The 26,035-nt window shown below is 42.3% G+C and overlaps 1 protein-coding gene across 3 annotated transcripts in view; it reads right to left on the bottom strand.

The window, feature by feature from the left end:
* PCDH11X (protocadherin 11 X-linked) overlaps positions 1 to 26,035 on the bottom strand; it is a 777,747-nt gene that overhangs the window by 505,312 nt on the left and 246,400 nt on the right. Inside the window, exon 5 of one of the 3 annotated variants that reach the window (XM_081847880.1) lies at positions 12,571 to 12,672. The exons of the other annotated variants lie outside the window; for them this stretch is intronic. Coding sequence (XP_081704006.1) covers positions 12,580 to 12,672 — 93 coding nt within the window. The 3' untranslated portion in view covers positions 12,571 to 12,579. The remainder of the gene's footprint in view (positions 1 to 12,570; positions 12,673 to 26,035) is intronic. 3 annotated transcript variants of the gene reach the window in all.

Here is a 26,035-nt window from a genome sequence, read left to right as displayed (position 1 = left end):
AAAGCTCTGGGTCCTGAGAGATCACCATGGATTCAAAAACATGGAAATAGGGATGTTGTCATTCTTATTTTTCCCTGCCAAAGTTAATTGACCTATAACATAAATGCTAAGGAACTAACATTCTCCACAAGTCAATTGTCTGTGAATTAGGAACCTTTACTACCAGAGATCAGATGGCTTCTTTTCAAATACTCTGTTTCCATTATAATGTAAGTAATTCTACTCCAAGTGAACTTTATGCGCCAGGACTTCATAGTTCATTGGGATGTGCTGCAGAAAGAAAAGGCACTGGGGGTAAATCAAGAATGGCATTAACTCCTTAGGGGACCAAGATGTCAAGGAAGCAGGAAAGTGCATAAACAAAAGAAGAAAGAGAAAGTGTGAGAACAGTTTCCCTGTTTTATATCAGTACCTGAAGATGCCTACAACAGCAATTTTCAATGTGTAACCCATGGACCAGCATCATGGGAAGTGGGAAATAGTTCCATAATGTCTAAGGACTGCACGTTGATTACAATGGCATTCATCGTTGTAGAAACTTGAGTCTATAGACTGTGCTAATTTCATGGACATAGTGGTTGCTTCATTGCTTCTAATCCTGCATGTACTCCAATTCAGAAAAATCTATGCATGGAAGCTTGGAGATTAACAGAAGATGTTGCTTCAGTTTAGACAAGGCATGGGTAACTTATGGCCCTCCAAATCCCTGATGCATTCGTCCCTGATCATTGGCCATGCTGACTAAGGATTATAGGAATTAGTTTACTAGCCCTGGTTTAAACTCAGTGGTTATATTGGAGCTGGAGGCTTCCTGGTTCTAAGGCAGGACCTGATTTAGGCATGAAATCCCTGCTTTTCCTGAGTACATGCACATGTAGCTTTCTAGACACTTTGATGGTGGCTCTGAAGCTTCTGCCTGCTGCAATGCCTCCTCTGATCCTGTGGCCCCAGCATTTATCCCGAGTGGATGTTAGAGATCCAATTGTTGTGGAAACTTCCAGTCTTATGGATGGGATGTCTGGGTCCAAAGATACTCAAATTCATTGGTGGTGTTGGGAGCTGTTGAAGGTCTGTGCTGCTCCCCCTGTTCCTTCTCCAAGGAAAACTCGAGTTTCTAGTTTGGGGAAGGGCTAAACTCAAAATCCACACGTATCAGGCCAGGCTTCCACATGTTTGCTCAGCATGCTCACCATAGTGTGTATGCCACCACTATGTGGTGTGCAGGATAATCCCCATCCATCTTTGCAGCCATGGCACTACAGAGGTCAGCAGGCTTCATCCTAGCAGTTGTGCAGAGACCCATACCATGACCACCATGGCCCTAACACCTTTTCAAAGGTTTGGAGTACAGGAAAGGGTGGTTTTGGCTGTTCAGTGCTCCTAAAGCACAATCCTACACCTACACTTTACTAATTTGGGGAGGGGGAATAGTTATGTGGGACTTCTTCTGCCACACAGCAGCCAAAAAAGGAAGTTAGAGGGGCACAGGTTCTGACAGCCACAATTTTGGGTGTGGCTACCAAGAAGGCTAAAGTTGCAGACCCTTCTTTCGAAATCATATCTCAGATGTCCAAGGCCAGAGCAAATATGTTTTTATTGGGACCAACCCTATTCCTGTGACTGTGGTTTTAACTTGTTTTAATTTGTAGTCAAACACCATACAGCTGCACCAGGTTAAAATTCTCAGACTGTACTTTAACATGCAAGGAAATATTTTATACAAGGTTGGCAAAATGTTTTGTGTGAGAATGTTTTGCACAGAGTTGTGAAACTGCACATATTTGTTGCTTGCTGAATATCTGTATCTTGAATTTCCTCCGGGGAACTCAAGACTGTTTATACTGCCTTCTCCTTCCCCTTTTAATCTTCAAAACAACCTGTTAGATATGCTAAAGTGAGAGTTGGTAGTTCAGACACCAAAGTTGTGAAACTGCACAAACTTAAGAGTATTTTTGCTTGCTGTTTATCAAGGTTGGCAAACTTTTCGTATGTTTGGGTAAATACCAGTACTATGACTCATTGCAATCAAAGCAAGGATGCAGTTTTTCTCACTTTCTTTGCAAGATCTGTGAACGGCATGGCATAAACATAAAAAAAGCTGCTGTATCACACCAATGGCCCATCTAGTCCAGCTTCCTGTTCTCATGGTGGCCAAGCCTGATGCCTAGGAGAAACCTGCAACCAGGACTTGAGCACAAGATCACTCTAGTATTCAGAAACATTGCTGCATCTGACCCTGGAGTCACAGCATAACCATTGTGGCTAGCAGCTACTGATAGTCTTATCCTCCATGCATTTGTCCAACCCTCTCTGAAAGATGGCCAAGTTGGTGGCCATCACTTTCTCCTGTGGGAGTATGTTCCATAATTCAACCCTTTAATTTTTTTCAACAGCCCTGTGAGGTAGACTAGGTTATGTTTATGTATGTAAGCAACAGTTCTTGTTAACTGGCTGTGTGAGGGGGAGGGGGGAGGCTCAATCAACATACAGTGTACTGAATTCAGGAAGTTCTGTTGGCATCCGTGGTTGGCAGAAAGCAGGGATGAGGAACTTCAATGTGGACCTGCAGCCTTCTCTATCTTGCTGTCTAGCTATTTCATGGCTACGCCCCCACCCCAGACCATGCTTCTTGTGTACTTTGTTCCACCCATTTGTCTCACTGGAATGCATTCTTGACTATTAATGTGCTTCTTGCTTGCCTGGATGTGTGCGAGGGTGTAGAAACCCCTGGTTTTTTGAGAGGCTGGAATGTAGCCGACTATACAAAAGTAACAGATGCATCTGTTGCTCTGCCTGCTTCTGCTTGTGGTTCCACCCACCAGTGGAGTGTAGTCCCTGGAAAGCTGTCTATGAGGAGATGAAGCCCTCAATGAAAAATGTTCCCCAGCCATAGAAGCTAGTAGTTCCTTGTCAACTTGGCAGAACCACTGATAACCTTCTCTTATTGTTCCTTGCTGCTGCTGTTCTTATTTGCCTGGCCCCTGGATTATTTCCTACAGCCTTTACCTATGTCTTCCTAGTCTTCTAAACCACAGGTCCCCTGGATTTAGACCAGACTTCACCTCTGGTTTACTTCTCTGTCCTATGGATCAATGGATGCATATTATCACATTGCTCATACTGAACCCCTGCAAAGGCCTCATCCTTATACTGCCAGTAGCAGTGTTTCAGCAAGGCATCCATTAACTAGTTAACCAATGAATCCCATAATCAGTAGCAAACACAGTACAAAAAAGGGGGAGAGAATAGTCTAAGCCAAAGTTCATATTCAGAATTTACTGAAGCATTGATTAAGCATGCTAATATATGGCAAGAGCATTTGAGAGCTTCTCTAATTAACAGGGAAATGCTCTTAATAACATGCATCAAGTGTTTTCATCCAGATCACAAGCAATTTGCTTCTTTGAGGGGGGGAGGGTGAGAAAAACCGAGCAGCTCTTGTTACACTTTAAGACAATGCCTTCATTCATACAATTAATCAGATGTGATGCAGCAATAAGAAGCTGTTCTTTGTTATGAACCATATCAGCCTATGTCATAATTGGCAACATATTCAGTGACAAGTTCATATTAAACCTATACTGGTCCATCTGCATTATCTGCTATTTTGCCACTGATTGACTGTATCTATATACCACTTCCGGAGCTAATGCCACAAGCTCCTTGGCCTGGACAGCCTTACTTCCCTTGGCACAGATAGATCTTACGTAGCCCCATGGAAGGGAGGGAAAAGAGTTATCTCTTGGCTAGCTAGAGGTATTGGTTATGGGACAGAGAGCTTGCCATCAAAATTCTGCAGCTTTCCAGAGAGACCCACACTTAGCATTTATATGCAAAACATCACCTCACCACTGCCACCCTTGCTTTAAAAATGTTTTTATATGTGCTGCTGACTTGTATCTTGTAGCACCACCACTGTGTTTTTGCTTTATGTAGTAATGCGTTTTTTAAATGTTCAAAGCCAGTGTTGACACATGACATGATCAAGGAGCCACTAGGCCCCCAAACCACTAGGCCCCCAAACTTAATGAGGCCCCACCTCTAATACTTCACCTGTAGTCCCCATTTGCATTCTGATCACTGGCAGGTTGCAAGTTCTGGAACAGCCTCCCATTTAATTTCCCACAATTTCCCTAATGTAGCATCATACTGGGACCTGGCACTAATCCTAACAGTGCTGCTTGCTGTTACCACTGCTAGGTCAACATGTCTATCAGATAGAAAGTGTGTTCTCCCTCATGGAGAGCACAGGTTGTGGGCGGGGCTGACAAGACACCTCACTGTTACTAGGCAAATGGTTTGGCCATCCTGTAAGCAGGAGCGGGCTGTTACTGGGGAAATTTAGATGTTGCCAATTAGTGATTGACAGCCCTATTTGTTAAATACAAGGCACGCAGCAACGGACGTCGTCTTTCGCTGCATGCTTCGGATCACCCGCCCTCCCTTCCCTAATGTTAGGCTGTTTGCTTGACCTTCCTATTGCCTGTCATGGGGTCGTCTGCTTTGGGGCAGGGGCCCGGTAGGAATTTTGCCATTTGGCTGATTAGCATGTGCCACTTGGTTTTCGCCTACCGCGTAGCAAATCGTCACAACTTGTAAGGTTTGCGGTTAGGCATTGGTCTGGAATTGGTTGCTGGGGGGTATGGATTCGGCTGTGCCTGCCCCTCCAAAATGCTGCTGCTGCTTCAAGAGTTTTCTGTTAAAGGAACCCAGGGGCTCCCCATGCTTTTGTCCGAAACCCCCTGGCAAGGGGCTAGGGCCACGCAAGCCCCTGGGAGCATTCTAGGGAGAGGTGAGGCATGGTTCCCAGTCCCGTCTCTCTCCCCAGGTGACTTACCCTTCCTGACTTCGCGGGGGGTGCGAATGTCAGAGCTGTCCCCGTGTGGGGGCAGTTAGTGCTACCAATGCCTAAGCAACCACTCACATTGCTGTATTTGAATAAAGTTGTGGCCAAAATTATGCCAAAAACCTTAAACAAAAATTAAGTGTCAATTGTGTTTTTCTTGTGGGGTGTCTTGGGGACCTCGACGCGCAAGCAGAGGCACTGACACAGAAGACAGGTACCGGAGGGAACTTTGCAAGGCCCTTGGCAAAGCACCTTGGGTGCCTTTACAGAAAAGTGGTATATACATGAAGTGAATAAATCTATAAGGTGTCCCCTTCCCTCTGCAGCCTACAGATATTTGTAGGGTATTCAGAGCATTTGGCAGGAAGGCGTATGAAAATAAATAAAATTTGCATCAGATTTATTTCTTAGCCCAAATCCACACTAAACACACATACACACATACCCACACACACCCAACCTACAACTTCAGCCAGGCAACTTTGTTTGGAAATACTGTACTAAAAAGAAAAGGGAAAGTACACACTCACACCCCAGTTCAGCAGCCTCTGTTTCACAGTCAGGCTTCTGCTAGCAAATCTGCAGATCAGGGCCAAAAAAAAAAAAAAAGAGTGTCACTTAAAAGGATAATGCTTCGAGTCAAGAAGACAAATAGCCCACTAAAGGTGAGGCAGCTCAGTCCTCAAGAAGTAACAGCTGTGTTATCATTACAGACAAAGCTCTCATGATCATACACCACTTGTATCAAAATTTCAGCCACCTTCCTCCTGCCGAACAATTTATCTTCCAGGCTGGATTCATTATCCTTGCAAGTGACAAGCCTTCTGCAGCTAGGATCACTCTGCCTCTTGGGGTTTTCTATATGGAAAAAAACCTTTTAAAGGCCACCAGCTGAAAGCCAGAAGACTTCACCGCCCCACCCCCCTGCCAAGTGTTCCCATCTCATATTCTTTCCCCCTCCCACTCTCCACCCTCCACCCATCTTTTGCACACCAAGTCTTTCCAAAATCAGGGTCCCTTCATCCTTCTCAAATTTGGTTTTCCGGCAAGAAAGATTGAGTGAGCAGTGTAGTCTCGGTGAATTGCCCCCCCCCCCCCTGCAAAAAAAACCCACACAAAACCCTACCCCAAAAACTTTTTAAAAGTATGCTAAATGGAAAGCCTTTGTTTTGCTATCATCACCTCTGGCAATTGTAAATGAAGTTGAGACAACCTTTGAAGGAAAAGATGAAGAAAAGATCCTCCAGGTGAAAAATCAGATAGGAAACAAACAAACAAAAATCCTCTCTGACTTCATTTGAAATATGTGTTTTGTTCAGCAGTTACCTTACTGTTCTCTAAAATGATAAAATAAGTTTCCCCATTCTCCTGGTTCCAGTTACTAAAGTTAACACAGAGATACATTTAATGTATTTATCTGAATGCAGATGAACCCACTTCTTTATAACAAATGCACTTCTCAATCTACCTACATTATCTTTCTGCGTTATTCTTTACTTGTACTGCACCTGACTTATATGATGTCCAGGTATAGGGCAAGATACCTGGCTTAGGGAGAATTGCCTTGTGGGCCAAATTAGACATGCGAGGTTCTCCACTACTGTTCTATATAAAAATGTTGTAAGCTTGTTCTCTAGTGTTTGCACATTACACAGGCACAAGCAGTTTCTACACAGGTATAAGTGCTTTTGTGAAAGAGTGTACACTTTTTCATTTGTACAACTCAGCTTTCATGGTTGTACACATGTTACACTGAACACAAGTATAAGCTGTCCCTACCCAAGTGTCCGTGTGAAAAAGTGAACACTTGTGGACAGAGGCACCAACTTGCACACATGTGATGTCACACGTGTGATGTCACACTTACAACACTTGATGTTGCATCACATTTCGGGAGGAGCCAACATGGAACCAAATGTGGTGGATGGTGGCTCCTCCTCTCTTATGTTGGGCCAGGAGGTGGTGGTGGAGGAGGAGGAGGCTCTCGCTCCTGGCTTCCCACTGGTGGCAGAAGTGGGATGTATGTCAAGGGCTGGCAGGTGCGGAGAGACCCATGGTTTGGGGTTGAGGAGGGGAAGGGAGATGTAGGTGAGGCTGGGTGGCAGCAGCAGCTGCAGCAATGGTCATCACTGCCCTCTTCCAAAGCCACCTTCTCATGGCCCTGTCAGCCACTTGCCTCAGCTGCAAGGGAAACATGGGAGAGGGGAAGCACCCACAAGGTGCCAATGGATAGAAACTGCCTCCTTTCCCCCACTGGCTGGTCAACCCCAGCTTTTTTTCTGTGGGTGCTCAAGGGTACACAGTTCCGGCACCTTTTCTCCCCAAATGTTAAAAGTGTGGCACTTTTTTGTAACACCTTCATGGTGAGTACAGACACCTTCATATATATATATATATATATATATATATATATATATATATATATATATCACAGCGGCCAACCAATGGATATTCCACACATGCTTGTGCACAGGGCCCCACATCAAAATGTAAACAGCATACAAGATATCAATACATAATTTAAAACTTTAGAAGTGCAAATAGCATTTCAAACAGACAGCTCATTAAAACAACATGCAAAAAAAACCCCCAAACAAGTAAACTCACTCTCTATGTGTGTGTAGTATTTGTGGAAGAGAAAAGCTTATTAATGTATTGGAGAGAAGGAAGGGTGCATATTCACAGAGCATGACAAGAGATGCGAATGCGAGCAGAGCCAGCCAACATGCACAGCCCCCTTCCCTCCTTGGCTCACTCCCAGTCCCTACTCCCAAGCCCTAACAGAGCTATTATGACATACCCTCCAACATTTCTCCGATGAAAATAGAGACGTCCTATTCTAGTAGAAGTAGTAGTAGTACCCCACCTATCTGACTGGGTTGCCCCAGCCACTCTGTGTGGCTTCCAACATATATAAAAACATAATAAAACTATACAGGGCTGCCTTCAGCTGTCTTCTGAAGGTTGTATAGTTACTTATCTCCTTGGCTCAGGGGTCACATAACTCCATACCCTCCAATGAAAACAGGGACATCCTACCATACCCACCAACATTTCTACGATGAAAATAGGGGTGTCCTAAGGAAAAGCAGGACATTCTAGGATCAAATCAGAAACTGGGACAGCTTCTGTAAATCCTGGACTGTTTCTGGAAAATAGGGATAGGGCAGAGAGGAAAGGGAGCTGAACAGAGTGAGCAAGTGCCAGGTGGCAATAGTGTTCCTGGCACTTTTTATAATTGAGTGGCTACACAGCTCAGCTTACTGTGTACACAGATATACAGTTATGCACTCACTGACCATAAAAGGTGAATGCCTCTAGTGCATGTTCTTAGAGTAATGTGTGAATATCCCTGTTATATACATAGGTAGGGCCTATATACTCATTGAATATCACATCTGAATTACTGTATGAGTGTACAGTTAAATTATCTGTGCACACAGGCCTCAGCCCTATATACTTGAAGGAGCATCTCCATCCTCAATCCTTCAAACTGGGACACTGAGGTCCAGCTCTGAGGACCTTCTGATGGTTCCCTCACTGTGAGAAGTGAAGTTATGGGGAACAAGGCAGAAGACCTTCTCTGCTTCCCACCACAAATTTAATTTCTAGAGACTTAGAGAAGGAAGCTGAACTCTGCAGGGTGGCAGTGCTAACAAATCACACCAATGAAGATCCTCAAATGCAAAAAAACAAAAACAAAAAAACAAACAACCCAAGATCACAAGGCATAGGCAGTGATTTGTCAGGGACAAGCATCAGAAATGCAGTGTTCTCGTACATTGTCTCAGGTATATCAGCTCATGCAACACCTTTGAATTCTGCAATCCAAAATTGAGAGAGGCTGCCGGTGATCAACTTTTCCAGAAACAGTATTTCCAGCTGTTGAGTCAAGGGCTGTAGAAAAGGCTCAGAGCTGAGTGGTAGAGTTCTCTCTCTCTCTCTCTCTCTCTCTCTCTCAAAATCCACTCCTTTGAGGCCTCCTATATATTTTGCCTACTATCATGGTTTTCCTGTTTTTAACATATGCTGATCTGATCTTCTTAAGGTGAAATAGTGAAAAATAAATTGTTTTTAAATGATAAGTATGTTTTGCATCCAAAAGGTTCCAGGTGCAATTGCCGGCACCTCCACTTAGGGTTGGAAAACACTCCTGTTTGAAACCCTGTATTGCTGCTGCCAATCAGCATAGATTAGAATAGGAATCTGCATTCCTGATGTTCCTGGGCTCAAGCTCAAGTGTTGCAGGCCAACAATATCAGGAAGGCAACAGATTCCCCACCCTTAATGTAGACAACACTGAGCTAGACAGACCAATGGTCTGACTTGGTACAAGGCAGCTTCCAAGGTTGGCTGGGAAAGCTGTAGTATATGCCTTTTCTTTTCTTCTTTTAAGAAAGGAAAAAAGAAATGAATCCTTGTGGGCTGTCATTTAGCAGGCAGGGAAATGATGATTTTAAAGGAACAATTCATCATTATCCAAGCTGCAAGCATTTTCTTTAGAGTATTTGCTTCGGCCTTCATTTCATAGCACAAGTGTTTGGCTTCGGATACCAAGCTGACATGTGGAACGTTTGTAAAAATGTTGTCCCCAGGCTGCTTTCCAGATTCAACTAAACCCTTGCATAATTAAACTGTCCTTTCTAATAGTGGCCACTTGTTTGATCAACATATATATGCATATATATATATATATATATATAAAACATACATAGGCTAAAACAATGTGTATCCCTCCGGGTTAGAATGCAGAAGTTGATATTATGTAATCAAGTTCTCCTGCTTTCTAATTAAACAGCCCCTTGTTTCAGACTCCAAATTTCCCTCCCTGGGAGAATCTAGTAAGTTGCTGTTTAAATAAGGCAAAATATTCTGGTCCAAAGGGTTGGCATTTGTGTGTGGTGTCCACTCTCCCTTTTTATAAGGGATGTTTAGATTTACACAGATGGTTCGTCTGGTGGGGCAGCAGCATTGTGTGGGGGGAGTGTCCCAAATTTGGGTTGGGAAAAGTTGGAGGGTATGCCCTCCATGTTACAGTCTAAATCCATACTGGGCTGAGTGGTGGTGCTGAATACCTGTATTAAAACAACCACCACAAATCTGCCCTGAAAAGGCACAGCTATGTAGCTAATGTAAAGTGTAGTCCATTTCTTAGAAGACTGAGGTGCACATATATTGTTGACTATTTAATGGTTTCCTTTATACACTGCTTTTTCTACCAAGGAAGTGTGTGTGTGTGTGTGTGTGTGTGTGTGTGTGTGTGTGTGATAGAGAGAGATAGAGATAGAGAGAGAGATATATATATATATATAGAGAGAGAGAGAGAGAGAGAGAGAGAGAGAGAGAGAGAACACTGCAGTTTGAAATAATGGCCAACAGACCTGTTGCAAAAGTACTCTATAAGAGAAATGACACAAATCTGCATCTCAATTGTCCCCTCTTCCTCCTCACCAATGACATTGTCTCACCCCAACTCACTTTCTGTCTTATTTTGCATCCCGGGGAAATGCTGGATCTCTAGAAGCTGAATTTCTATGTCAGGGCAGTGGGGTGGGGTGGGGAAGAGCTGCTTCTTTTTACTCCAGTGCCATTCCATGTAAATCCATGCACATAGACACAAAATTCCAGTTTTGAAAAAATGTTTGCCAAATTGGTTTGGGAGTTATGTGTGTTTTAATAACTGTGTGTGTTTTGATAAATTGTTATAGCTTCTTTAATGTATTGCAGGCAGAGAAAAGACTTCAGGAATGGGTAATGGAAGAGTGACGGGATCACAGATCAAGGCATGATTATTGCTGTGAGAAAGGGGATGCCCCTAAGAATGCCCCTATTGTCTGTATGAAATGCTGGAGGATGTGGACAAAATGGGAAGAAAAGGGGAATGAGGGTAGAACAGCAAAATATGCAAATTTAAGGTATCAACTCTTTAATGATGCCTTGTGCTAAAACTGTGCAATGAGCATGCTGGAAGGGTGCTTGCTAAACAGAAACAGGCCACAGACAAGGGCAGATCTACTATGAAACTAAAGAAGCTTAAGCTTCAGGGTCCCTAATATCAGAGGGGCCCCAGAAACAATTTTAGTCCACATTGCATAAAACATTTGGGTCTAGTAGACCAGATTTGAATCACTCAACTCAAACTGATCATTTGTTGTTGTTGTATATATTCCAACAATAGCAAAGTTTGAGAATCAGTAACACAGATGTTGTAAAGATGGGGCGTACAGCAATTGTAAGCAAAATTGGAGTAGTTTTTTTTAAAAAAAAAATAATTGTGGTGATCTGTCATGGAACAACCCCATTGAAGAAGATAAGAGTGGTTACCAAAACCACATTGCTGGTTGCAAAGGGGCCCCCATGACAGTTTAAGGTTCAGGGCATCCAAAATGTAGGTCTGCCACTGGTCACAGCTGAACTAAATGGGGAAGGCATCTCTGTCTCACACCTCATACTGACTGCCTGATTGATTAAGCCAGATTGTTGAAGATGAAGATGGAAATGGGTGGGTAGGTTCCAGCTCCTTCCAGCTAAGGCAATGGATGGAGGCCCACTGTCTCACTTTTCTCTCTCCTGCAGACAGGTGGAATAACCATGAATGGAGACAATCCTGGTAGAGAAAGTCTCTCCCAAACAATGGAGGAGGACCCACTATATCACTGTTTATGAGGATTTTCCTGTCCCTGCATCTTAATACATGCCAGTTGAGAATACTGATTTAGATTTCAACTAGCAGCCTTGTACCGGGCATTGCTCAGGAATTATAAGAAACCAAAAAAACAGCGCAGTTTTGAAATGTTCAGTCTGCCATATTGATTCAAAATAAATGCTTACCTAGTCCCGGGGTGGGTGGTGGTTGTTGCCCGTTGTGGCAGGCCCCAAACCCCAGGGAGCAAGGCTGGGCAAGAAGGCTGGCAGTTGGGAACCCCCAGGCCGGCCTCTTGGAGTGGTGGGCTTTCCCGCCATCCAGATATTTGAATTCTGGCCGATCCGGACAGGCTAAGTGGGTGGGGCTTGGGAGTGGACCAGAGCGGAGCAGGCTTCACCCTGGTCTGCCCCTAACCTATAAAAAGACAAGCTGCACTGACTTCAGGACTGCAGTTGGCCAAAGAACAAATCCTCCCTCCCCCCATTTAGTTATGCTGTGGGTTTTATATGCTAACCTTCCTTCCTTCCTTCCTTCCTTCCTTCCTTCCTTCCTTCCTTCCTTCCTTCCTAGGGCACTGCATTTACTGACATTGCTGTGGTTAAATAATGGTTGCCGCTTTCGGAGCTGGGAAGGAATTTGCCTGCAAACAGATTGGCCCCATTTGCAGGTGTTGCCTTCCCCATAGCAAAAGTCACAACTTTGGTGGATAAAGCTTTGGGTGGAATCCTTTTAGTCTAACATCAGGTGGGGAGGTGAAGTGGTGCATCAACCCAACCTCAGAAGGGTGCGTTCACAGGAGTACCCCGTTAGAGGGTCTAGTTTGAAGTCTCTGTCAACAAGTCAAGGCGTCTGGCAGATGGCCATAGAACTCCCCCCCCCCAGCAGCTTGGGAGGACCATTTGTTTAGACCTGCATCTTGCAGAGGACCCATTAATCCTAGACTTGACCCTGTCATGTCTCAGCCCTCCACCCAAAGGTTGAGAGGGATATAGACCCAATGCCTAAGCCAAACTCTGCCTACATCTGGAAGCAATAAACTTGTGGTCATTTTAAAACTCCAGAATGTTGTCTTGTTCACCTTCATAAGCTAGGCCTTGCTCCCTGGGGGTGGGGTGACTGTGACTGGCTCCGCAATGCTGTCCTTTTGTATCCAAACCGATGAATACCTGCTCCTTGATCTCTGGAAAAATTATGCAAAATTGGATTAAGATCAATGCAGTTTTAAACAGTCCAGTCCACCATCTTGATTCAAAACTGTATCCAATGGTATCCAGACATAGGCAGAAACATGCCTTTTGATCTCAAATCAGCCAAATTAACAAATCATGAGCTTTCCAAAATATATAGTATATGTTCATTAAAAGGCAGGTTTCCTATCCTGTGAAGGTAGCAGTCTCAATGCTAGGTCACAGGGAATAAATATTTACAAATATTGGGAGCATTCAAGTAAGTTTTACTCAAAGTGGGCCTTTTAAAATTAGTCATAGCCATTAATTTCAATGACCCTACACTGAGCAAACCTTTGCTGAATACCACCCATAGCAACATCGCATAGCACTCAGTAGAGTTTGTGTAGAATGATTTTTCAGTGAATTTGCCCTTTTGGGGAGTAACTACCAACCTCTTATGCTTACAGCAGGAAATTACTTGACCACAAGATATTTTGGGTTAGGGCATCCTATTCTCTTTAAAACAGAGAGAGGGAGAGTTGTGGCACTTTAAGCCACAGTACCTAAAATTAAATTAAATTAAATTGAGTAGGTTTGTTTGTGGGGTGGGAGATGAAGCAATGCTTAGAAAATTCCACGACAATTTCAGGCTTAGTATCTGACATTATATTCAAAGACAGCTGGAGGAAAAACAGAAGCTCACTATATGAATGTATTCAGTGACCCATAAAATCTAGCAACATTCAGCACCATTTAAATTAAATTTAAACAAGCTTTTACGAGCTCCAGTTTTACCTACTTATGCAGTATGAAACTTGTTGAAAAGGAAAATCGGACCAGTAAAAACAATCTGTAATACACCTGTATTTTCATCGGTATATACACCACTAGTTAAGCTTAATAAGAAAAGAGAAAGAAATCATGCAAAAGAATTTAATTCAGTTTGACAGTCGAATTAATGTTACTTGTGACACTAATTTTTCTTGATTAATGCTCATACAGAGGCATTGTCATTTTTATCAAGAAGTACATTGTTCACGGGAGTTTTGATGGCTTCATAAACACCCTTAAAGCATCCTGGTAAGTATTGAGATTAGTTATGATATTACGATATTTCATTTCTTTCAAAAAATCTTATTTTAAACTACCTTTTTTTTAAAAAAAGAAAAAAGTGTGTGGTCAATACAATATGAATTCCATTACAGCAGAGTGGAGGCAACCATCAATAATGGAGCAAATAAATATGTATTAAACATCTCACTTGAAAACAATGTCATTATGAACAAAACGTTGCCCTTCATGCAATTTATTCTAGTCATCCGTATTAATAGAATCAACATTTCTGTCAAGATGAATAGTAAAGTTAATGTTTGCTGCACTGGGGAGTTAATTTATTGCTGTCATTCATGCAGATAATAAAGTCAACATTAATTTTAGGTGTCTATAGGTGTCAACACAAGTTCCAATTCTAAAAATAGCACCACATAACTAACGAAGTTGCTTCTCACCCACAATCAATAGTGAGTTTTGTAGCCTGGATTAGCCGGTCAAAGCTTGAACCACAGCAGCCTTTGGCCTGCATGCTTAGTCTTCACGGGTGATCCACTCAAGGCCTAAGGAGGGCAAGAGGCATGCCAATGCCCCAAGCAGTCCAGAAATACTTCCAGGCCATGCACTGACCTTTGGACAATAACCTAACTTTCTCCTCACCTGCTCAGTTGGATGGTATTCAGTTGCTCAGTTGGATGGTATTCAACTGACTTTCAGTCAAAGTAGACCCATTGAAATGAACGGCTCTAACTTAATACAGTGGTACCTCGGGTTAAATATGCTTCAGGTTACATATGCTTCAGGTTACAGACTCTGCTAACCCAGAAATAGTGCTTCGGGTTAAAAACTTTACTTCAGGATGAGAACAGAAGTAGAGAACAGGATGAGAACAGAAGTAGAGAACAGTTTCAGGTTAAGAACGGACCTGCGGAATGAATTAAGTTCTTAACCCAAGGTACCACTGTAATGCCAATGACTTGAAAACCCCTCCCTCCCTCCCTCCCTCCCTCCCTCCCTTCCTCTTTTGCAATCCTGAGCAGTCAACAAAAATGGTGCTACATAAATACCTTATGTGTACAGTGGGTTTAGCGGTGTAAAATTAGGCTTGTGCCAAAGCAACATTTCACAGAAGTTGATTTTCCCGTCTTGGTGTTTTGATGTTCTGGGATTGGAAATAGTGCAACTATCTTGTGGCATTTGGTGCTTTGTCTAGTTATGGATGCCAGGGTGTCTTGTGGGTCTCTTTCCCTTCACAGCTTTCACCAAAATCCAGGCAAAGTGGCATGATGTTAGCTGAAATAGCACATGCCCTGATTGGCTGAGTAGTTTTGAGGGAGTTTTTATGCTTAGTTGTATGCTTAGTTGAATGCCTCCATATTATGTACATGGCTGAGAGTAAGAGAAACAAAACCTATTTTCTTTTTTCTCAAATAATACACTGGGTCTTTGTTGTTGGAATTCTTTTCTCTCTGAATTATGTCTGTGTTATTTAGGTGATTGTGTAAACACTATGTATGTTCTATGTTACAGTTCTGTTTTTAAAGGAATCCCCTTTTGCAAAGGCCTTTCCAGTTGAAGTCCTATTTAAATATACAAACCCTTATGAAGGGAAAGGAAGTGGGACCTTGAAATTGCCCATCAACAGGTCACACCTGGATGTACAGAACATGGAACAAACACGTTGTTCGCTTGGTCTCTGTTTCCTCCATGATGGTGAGATCTATTGCATTTCTGTTTCCAGATTTGCATCTTTACATAGAAATTAGTATCTGCATGTTATGCAAATCCATGACCCATGATGTTGCCCACACTGAAGAAGGAGAGTGCTAACATTCTCCTTGCCATTTTGGAGGCCCTTTTCGAAACATAGTGCAGATTCACAACATGCATTTGAAAAAACATCCAGCACAAATTTAAAGTGCATTACTTCCCCCAGGGAATCTCAGGAGCTGCAGTTTTCCCCTCACAGAGCCACAATCCCCAGTACCCATAACAAACTACAGTTCCCAGGATTCCCTGGGGGAAGAAATGTGTATGGTTGTGGATCTGCTTTTAAACACATGGTCAATGCTTATCTTGCATTCACTCAGTGTCAGGGCCATGAAGGAAAGATGGATCTGTTGAAATAATCAGATATTCTGACTTCATTTAAATAGGTAGCCTCTCCTCATTTCATCTAACAATGTTGTTAATTAGTTTTTCATCCTATGGGCATGTGTTCTCCTGAATTCCACACCATTTCACAGTGCTACTGCCAAGATGTATGTGTGTCAAAAAATTCTCCCCCCTCTACTTTAAACCTACAATTACCATCTTGCCACATTCTCAATAGCAGGAAATCCAATTACTTTTTTCTTTAAATGAATATATAAAGAAAGCAGGAATGGAAAGGGAGGGGAAAACCTCAGCAAGTGGTAAATTATTCATATTGTCATACAATCCTAAATGCTCTGGTACAACTGACGGCCTCCATTTTAATCGTGATGCAAGGCTGCTTCCCTGATTTGAAGCAATAAATAAAAGTGCACATTCTTGTACTGGCGCAGACAGTACAATCATAGGGCAGTCATGATTTTTCTTTCTTTCTCTGCAAAACATATAGCGTAGATAGATACAGGAAATGCCATCTCTGCACTCCTTCGGATGTTATTCCAGAGACAAAAATAAAACAAAATAGTAAAATCCTATAGCATTTTTGTAGAGCATCATGCATACTATCAAAAGAGCTGTATATTCTAGACTGGAATTATAAAAGCTGACAGACACTGGGTTGCCTAAGACCACTCTTCTAATTTTGTGAGCTACGATTTGAGCCACGGATTTAAACCCTCAAGTTCATGCTCTGATATGCTAAATTCTGCCTCCAGCTGATGGCAGCATGTGTTTATATGTTGGTGGGACCTTAGTAGGCCATCTGTTCCAACCCACTGGTTCCTGCAGGAAATCCAGATCTAGAACATTTCCAACATAGACTATCTGACCTTGCTTGAAGAGCTCCAGTGAGGAACAGCCCAAACTATTGATCACCAACATGACCCACAATTAGGTTGAAGCTTGATCTAAGGTGGGTTGAAAAAGCAGCACTACCTCCATATAAATAAAGGGTAACGTGTTAAAAGGTGGGTCCTCCAGATGCATGTTTGAGTTAAAGATGGATCTGTGTCTGAAAAGGTTTAAAATTGATGCTCTCACCTTTAAATCCTATGGTCCATGAAGGTGTCCAGGGGGCTATAGGAATCTTTGAATCTCCTCTCCAAGGGGCAGAAAGAGATGTCAAATATTGGGGCAGGAGATTTGACATCTGATGTCCCCTCTCTGCCACCACAAAAACATATGTGATGCTCGCCACATGGCTCTGACACAGATAAGGCCCAAAAAGGTGTGTGTGATGGGTTGCATGAAGGAACCATAACCTTCTGAATTGCTATTCCTCTGCTCTAGGAAGAGAACCATGTGAGCATATACTGTAGCATTGCTACCCAATCCCCATTATTCACAATAGGGGGGAATCACTAAAGGAGAAAAAGAGAAAGACATGATGGAGGGGTTCCTCACTTCCACTTGGCCAGCATGCTGTCAGTTCTCTCCCCACCCCCTTTTAGGACTGCAGATTTACTATTTTAGAAAACTATCCAAATATTCAAATAAAATCTAGCTTCTTATAATTGAGGCCTAATAGATTTGACCTCTTTCATGACAGTCCTTTAGGTGTTTAAAGTGTATGATCATACTTCCTAACCAAACCCACACCCAAGCTTCCTCTTCTCTTGGCTAAACATACCCACTTTCTTCAACCTTTCTGCACAAAACTTGTTTCCAGACTGTGGGCCATTTTCACTGCCCTTCTCTGTACCTGTTCCAACATTGTCTTCATCATTATTAAAGTGTAGCATCCTGAACTGTATGCAATATTCCAGATGAGAACTGACCAGTACAGAATAAAGTGTTATTAAATATATGTTTACAAATTGTACCAGGAGTTGTTGTTTTATAAAGAAGATCCTAACCAATCAATGTCTAAGTAACTGAGTTTCCAAACCAACAATCTTTTGGTATTGTTATCCGTGGAATAGTTAAAGGTAAAGGTAAAGGTACCCCTGACAGCTAAGTCTAGTCGCGAATGACTCTGGGATTGTGGCGCTCATCTCGCTTTACAGGCCAAGGGAGCTGGCATTTGTCCGCTTCCGCAGACAGTTTTTCTGGGTCATGTGGCCAACATGACTAAGCCGCTTCTGGTGGAGCCAGAGCAGCACACAGAAATGCCATTTACCTTCCTGCTAGAGCGGTACCTATTTATCTACTTGCACTTTTTGGCATGCTTTTGAACTGCTAGGTTGGCAGGAGCTGGGACTGAGCAATGGGAGCTCACCCTGTCGTGGGGCCTCGAACCGCCAACCTTCCGATCGGCAAGTCCAAGCAGTGCAGTGGTTTAAACCACAGCGCCACCCGCCATGTCCATCTAGATATTATTGGACTCCAACTCCCACTGCTCTTGTCCATTAGCCATGCTGACTGGAGGTGATCAGAGCTAGATTCCAACAACACCTTGGAAGCAAACATGCTATCCACACCAGTGGTATAAACAATGACAGAATGGAGGGGAAATGCCTGATTCACAGTTAAACTCAAAAGCAAAGGAAGCCTGGTTAAGTGCAGAGCAAAGTAACTGGTGAAATGTTACAGCACTTTGAAAGCCAAAAATCAAACAATCTTCAAAGTAGGCCAGCCTTAGGTGAGATGAAGCAGAACAAATCCTGAATTCTAAGAGATGGCGAAGTTGTAGGTAGAAATTGTAATATTCACTAGGAACCATGAAATGTTGCCTAAAGCAGGCACACTGAGACTATCTCAAGCATGAATAACATAGAAACACACACCTTGACATTTAAAAATATGTTATCTTGACATTGTAGCAGTAGAAAAGACACTGCTTTAAGGACACTGGGTATTTAACTCCCGAAATAGCTATTTCAAGGAAGGCATAAAGCAAGTCATTTTTTTGTTAAAAACAAACCCCTTCACATCCAGTCTTCCATTTTGACCTTATGTCAAGATGAGCTCCTTAGTGTCAACAGTGCCTATTATGTAAAAACTACATGCACCCTTCACTTGGTTATATATTTAAAAATATTGACACATGTTTTGGAGAGTATGGTATTTTTCAGCTGTTCATTGTGGGGGGCAGAGCAGGAGCAGAAATCTATTTCTCAAATTGTTTAAGTTACAGATGGCAGGAGTTTAAATTGCACGGAAAATTTATAATGATGGTGGTTTAAGAGTATCTCTGGTTTGAATCTTACATTCACTGTGAACTCACTAAGTAACCATTTTTTCTCAACCTCAGTCAAGCCTTCTGTAGTAAAGGGGATAATGATATTGACTTACCCTGCAGCCAGTGGCATGTAATGAAATTTTTCATAGAGGAACAGTTAGGGCCAGAGGCACCAGCTTGTAAGGGTAATGGGGGGGGGGCAACATCATGTGCGTGAGCATCGTGACTCCTTCCCTAAGTTGGGCAGAAGCTTCCTGGGCTTTGGGAAGCAGGCATCAGGTGTCTGACAGAATACTTCAGCCCTCCCCAAAGTCAGACGGGCTTTTGGAAGGTGGCGAGAGGGTTACTGGACCCTTTAGGGGGCTAACTTAGTCACTGAAGTCCAGTGACCACACACCACTGCCTGCAATGTTATTGTAAAGATTACAATGGAATTCATGTAAAGTGCTTTGAATACTTGAAAGCGTTACAGAGAGCCAGTGTGGTGTAGTGGTTAAGAGCAGTAGATTCGTAATCTGGTGAACCAGGTTTGTGTCTCTGCTCCTCCACATGCAGCTGCTGGGTGACCTTGGGCCAGTCACACTTCTGTGAAGTCTCTCAGCCCCACTCACCTCACAGAGTGTTTGTTGTGGGGGAGGAAGGGAAAGGAGAATGTTAGCCGCTTTGAGACTCCTTAAAGGGAGTGAAAGGCGGGATATCAAATCCAAACTCTTCTTCTTCTCTTCTTACAGTGGTACCTCGGGTTACATATGCTTCAGGTTACATACGCTTCAGGTTACAGACTCCGCTAACCCAGAAATACTACCTCGGGTTAAGAACTTTGCTTCAGGATGAGAACAGAAATTGCACGGCAGCGGCATGGCAGCAGCGGGAGGCCCCATTAGCTAAAGTGGTGCTTCAGGTTAAGAACAGTTTCAGGTTAAGAATGGACCTCTGGAACAAATTAAGTACGTAACCAGAGGTACCACTGTATACAACTGCCAGTTGTTGTTCTTAAGAGCTGAATATATGACTTTTCATGGAACAGATTCACACATATGCAGTACTGGGGCATGGAAGAGTCTCCTCCTCTCAGCAGCTTTATGCTGTCTCTGAAGCACCACTGCCAGTTTCACCATCCAGGTAAGTAGAATTGAAGAGGGGAATCACTATGCAAAGGAGTGGTATAGGCGTTCCAGTTAACTCCTGATTTTGAGGGGAAAGATCTGCTGAACTCTAGTCCTATCCAATAAAAATGGGTAGGGAGGTGGTGCTTTTGAAGAATTAATGACATTTAAAAAAAAAAAAAAAAAAAAACCACCTGTACCTACAGCAACTTTGGGTGGGATTGAGGAGATGGCTTGTAAACCAACAAAGCCTGTTTCTATAATCAGTGGAATATGCTAAGAGATTCATCTTCTACAAGTATTATTTTTAAGGCCTGCTAAACTTTTGGAGAAAGCACCTAATTAATTGCTGCTAAAGCCTGCTAAATGCTTAGCCCCAATGAATATCAAATGTTAATTATTTAAGAGATTTATGTGATTAACAATGTAAAGTTAACTTTGAAGCTTAACATAATACACAACTTCAGGCCCCTATGGCTTCCAACAGCTTTTCCTGTGTTGCAATTTTGATTACAAAAATCTCTTTTTAATATGGTCTCTCTACACAAGCATTATTGACCACACACACACACACACACACATGCACAAAAATAGCCTTGCCACAGCAACAGTGAGATGGTATGCAAAGATGAATATCTAAAGTGGATATCTAAAGTCCTTGTTTGACATTATGCTTATGGTTAAGGAAGCATGCAAGGGGATGCAGTAATCATAAGGGCTCCCTGTGCATCTTAGACACCTGGACAATAGAGCCAATGTGGTGTAACAGTTGGAGTATTGGATTAGGACCTGGGAGACCAGAGTTCAAATCCACATTTGGCCATGAAGCCAAGTCACTGCCTCTAGACCTAACCTATCTCACAGGGTTGTTTGGGGAGGGGATTAAGGGAGATGGGGGAGAACCAGACCCATCACCTTGTCTCCTTGGAGTAAGAGGTGTGGTTTAAATGCAATGAATAAAATAAATAATAATGAATAATACATGAATGTAGAGTCCCTACAAATTCTAGAACCATTATTTTATTCATTTTATTTTATCCATTGCATTTACACTCCACCTTTTATGAGAAGGCATATGTGAAGTTTTGTATACACTATTTGGTTTGAGAACTTGCCCATTTTGAAAAATAGCCTTCACATATTGTTTCAGAAAACGCCTTAAAATGCAAACTGGAGCAAATTTATCCCCTGTTACTAATCAGAAGCCAGTGCTGCTGAAACGAAGTTGGGGTAACACAATAGACCACTTTGCGCCCCCCCCCAGCCTTGGTTTTTAAATTAAAAGGACAGCAATCAGGCTCAAAATCCCCTGAAATTTAAGCTGTTGCACTTACTAAACAAAGGCAGCAAACACACAGAATCAGCTGAAAGAGATTGAATTGTACCTGTAAGTGTAGCAAACAAAAAGCCCCTTGAGCAGTCTATTGTAGCAAGTAAGCCATTACACCTACTTGCATATCTAAAATCACGCACAAGGAGATACTGCAGCCTTGTAAGCCAACATAGTTCAATTTCTTTTCATTTCATCTCAATAAAAGCTCTTTATGTGCATATTCATTCCTATTGCTCTGCTTCTGATCAACTAGCATAAAGCTTTCTGTAAAGTTTCACAGGCTTCCACTTGTCAGATAATATTAGTAGCACCTGCAGAATACTATCTTACTGGCTTGAAAATTAACAATCTTGGAGCAATTGGGGTGCAGGGGACGGGTTGGGGGAATTCCCTCTCTATGTATATGTAAGTTGCTAATCTGTAGTGGGGCATATAAAGTAAATATAAAAGAATAGGCTTGCTTCTTTATAATGCTAAAATGAAGCACAGTCATAGGAACACATTTGCAGGTGGAGTGAGGGGCCTTAAAAACAAAACCTTAAGGCAGCAAAAGAATACAAATAAAAATTCAAAAATAATATGTGCACTGCATCTAGGAATGGGCAAGCAAGTTACTTTTAGTTTCTCTCAACTCCTTAATTGCTCCATTCTTAACTTTGGTTCTCAATCAGTTTGGTCTATTTTACCTTTTGCGAAAATCAGCATTTTAGTGCTAATTTCTCCTAATACACACCTTTTTAATATGCAAAATTTGCAAAACAATCCCCCCCTAATATGTTTTTGTATGGCACTTTCACTAATGTATGAATTTATTTGCACACTTCACCCTAGTATGTGCATTTGTTTACACATTACTAGTTTGGAGAATTCTATCACAAAATTCAGATAACTGAATTTCTAAGCAAGGCTGTGTTTCAGTTTATGTACTGCTTTGAAAAGGGAGAATTTGGAAGGTTCTCCTTAAAATATTAACTGAATCAAATTTATCTTTCATCCCTACTCACACATTTTGTGATAACTCAAGTTATTATGATGTTGGTGCAGGAAGGCAGTTTACTGCATGGCCATGCCTACTACCTCCAACATGGAAATCAACCAAGTTTTCCATCGACTGAAAAATGATGTAGACCAACATTCCATGATGTTGACCAATATCCCAATCAGACACATCCCGTAGCTTCCCAGTACCTGCCATTGATCAGTATTCCGCCTGCAAACATGGTTTTTAGCCATTGACAGAACTGCCATCTGAAGATCTGTGTAATCTTTTTTAAAAAAACAACAACAAAAAACTGAAATATACACATGTATGCTTTGAATGCAATAGCTGTAGCCTCCATGGCTGATCCTGAATACAGTGTGCTAGTGTAAATACAACCAGCTGACACTGTGCGCTAGTATGGAAATTTAAGTACCACCATATTTACTCACATAAGGTTTGGGGATTTAAAAAAAAGCTTTGGGCCTCCAGGGCTCTAAAATGAAAATGGAATTAATCACAGTTTATAACATAAAACTTCATACATTATTTCTTTTTGCCATCTGTCTAACATTGTTTCCCCCTTCAACCAACCTGCTAGTGATTAATTCTCCCAGGAACTTCAGATCTCAGGATCGTGATTAGTATTGCCACAAAAGAGCCGTATATTGCAAGACTATAGACAACATAGATGTTACAGCCAAGTGCCATGGGAGTGATATACAATGTAGCTGCTGCACACACAAGCTATTTCTATGACAAATTTGATTTTAATCATTCTCTAGCTTAGCAAGTGTCAAAGGAAGACCTTGTAAAACCATTGAATGAAGCATGGACCCACTTGACAATACTGAGCTATAGGACAGGGATAACCAATGTGCTGTCTTCCGTATGTTTCTGGACTACAGTTCCCATAAACCTTGGCCATTTTCCACACTGGCTACTGCTGATGGGAGCTGTCCAAAGCAATGTGAGGAGAACCATGTTTACACTTGCTATAAAAACAAAATGGATATCATATCACTGATCATATCACATCACAAAGCAGCCTCGAGTCATTTCTACTGAATTGGTGATGGTCACGTCTAGCTCATGCAGCTGTCTTATAGCAGAAACACCACAGCTACCTGTTTGTGTGAATTGGATTTCACTTTCTTTCTCACAGGCTATAAACCAAGTTGAAAGCAATGACCATTATAGCCCAAATCAGTGGGCAGTGAAAATCCAACGAAATGCTTCAACCTCATTGTTGATGTCATGTAAGATCAGCCTGTCCCTTTAAAATATAACAGCTGACCTGTTGCTGGCGTGGCCTTAGGTAGGGTACAAGAGCTTGGCTTTAAGTCAGTTTCTCTCCCAGCTTTGCTGCACCTTCCCTTTACCAAGTGTGGGTTTCTTCCAGTCACTGGTCTTCCAGGGCTAAGTAGGGTGGGGGTTTTTGGGGTGGGAATTCCCTGATCTGGGTCACTCTTTCTTCACCTACTGTTGGATACAAATGCAGTTGGCATACAGGATTGGTGTGGCATAGTTGCCAGTTTGGCATGAAGTTTGGGCAGGTGGGGAAAGGGAAAGTAGGTATATAGAGGCATTGTTTAGTTAAGGACACATTTCAGGGATCTGCCCATGCAATACGCCTGGCAGGACCTTCGGGTGCCTTGTAGGTCTGACATTCACATTTTGGGAGAACGCTGGACAGCTCTGCCTGGGTGTTCATATTGGGTTCATACCCAAGGCTCACCTAGCAAGGAGAGAATATTTTCCTCCTCATCCTTAGCTTGGGAGCCACTGCTTGTGGCTGTTCACATGTCCAGGAGTCTAGAGAGATGCTTCCTTCCAGAGTGAGTGAAAATCCTCAGCTGCCTGAGCTATTGGAATCTGGTTGATTGGTTTGCAGTTCCTGCAATATGGTTTGCAGATACTCCATTATCACACTTTCTTGTCTCAGGAGTCTTCTTTCTGAATGTGGGGGGCAAAGTCAGTTTGATGCATCTTTAAAGCAACCCTACCTAATTTGCAGACCCTGGAGCAATACACAAGCCAAAATGATGCTGTCCCACCCCCGTGTGTACAAAAATTCAAATATTAGGCGAAAATGTTCATTAAAAGGGATATATTTGTGACAAGAACAAACATGTATTGTATTGGGGGGTGGGGAGACTGTTTAACCAATGTTTTAATGGTTGACTGAAAAGGGTTTTGGTTTTTAAACTGGTGGGGGCATTGTGTTTTTCTTTTGGTTTGGTTTGGTTTTTAAAACTGATGTTCCTCATTTTTAATTAAGTTTTAAAAATTGCTTTTAGTGCACTATGAATTTGATTGGTATGCATGTATTGCTTCAAACATAATGGTGGAAAAGTATTTTCAGAGAGTATACCATATTTTTAAATTATATTGGCATGGGGAGTGGATGAGAAATTTCTGTCTGTTAATCCAACTGAATAGATGTTCCGAGAGTCTGACCCATGTAAGAGAGATGGGTTATATTGACATTTAGCAACATAAGTGCATAGATTTGGCATGCTGATTCCTCTGGAAGATGTTTGATAACCCATTAGTGTGATCAGTACTAAGTGCACAGAAACTACAACATGGCATGGAGAGCCATTTACAACATCTGCAGAGGGCAAGACACAAATACACTGTCGGTCGAATAATGCACACATGGTGCAGCTTGCTTGTTGTTTTCCACGGAAGCAAATTAAGCAAAAGAATGGAATATAATTATAAGTGCTCCAATCCATGTAAACCACAAATATGTTACCGGTCTAAAAGTCAACTGGTATATTTATGTGAAATAAATTCAATGCTTACAAAACACAATATGTCTGAAGCGATGAAAAGGAAGGCGAAGGCTATTCACTGCTTGGATAACTATTTAACTTTATTTATAGAAACATTGTGTTTGTACAAAAACTGAGCCACCAGTTTCCACTATTCACTTATTTTGTCAAACTTGCCCTCTCATGTCTCTGTCTCTGTTGGGCTCCTAAGGCTGGGGGCATCCTCTTCCCAGGCCCCTGGGGGGGGGTGGCATGAGGAGGCACCTCTCTTTGGGGTGGGGTGGGGTGTCTCAGAGACCAGAGGCAGTGAAAGAAGCTCCTTGGAGGATTCCCAAAAGGGGACAGAAGAGGAGCCTGAGGGAACACTCCACAAGGGAGGGTGTTTGAAAAAGGACGAGGGGCTGCTGAGCTTGGAGTGTGTTTCCCCAGGGAAGAGCCACAGGACAAATGTAGTTGGTCAAGGGAGCCATGAACTCAAAAAGGCTGAAAACCTCTGAGCTAACCCATTGGATGATGTAGATTGATTGCTGTAGAGGCTGGCTTTTCAGGGTATCGGAGCACTGTCCCAACAATCTTACTTACCAATCAAGTAAGCAGAACTGCCTAAGAGTAGGGGAGAGGATGTAAAAACAAAAAAACAAAAAAACACACAACTAGAAATAGTTGGCTCAGCTGGTTGTTGGTTCTTCCTCCACCAATCTTGGTCTCTCTGCCTTCTGCCCTATCAGTCCCAATGGGCACCAACCACCAGTGCTTGACTGAATTTTTATACAGCTAAATCTGAGCATTTTAGTTATTGTGAGGACATTCACATTATTATGTATATTGGAATTTCCAAAAAGTACATTAAATAA

This window comes from Podarcis erhardii (genome assembly GCF_964252035.2).
Source record: "Podarcis erhardii genome assembly, chromosome: Z".
NCBI lineage: Eukaryota > Metazoa > Chordata > Lepidosauria > Squamata > Lacertidae > Podarcis > Podarcis erhardii.
This window is presented reverse-complemented; position numbering and strand designations above follow the sequence as displayed.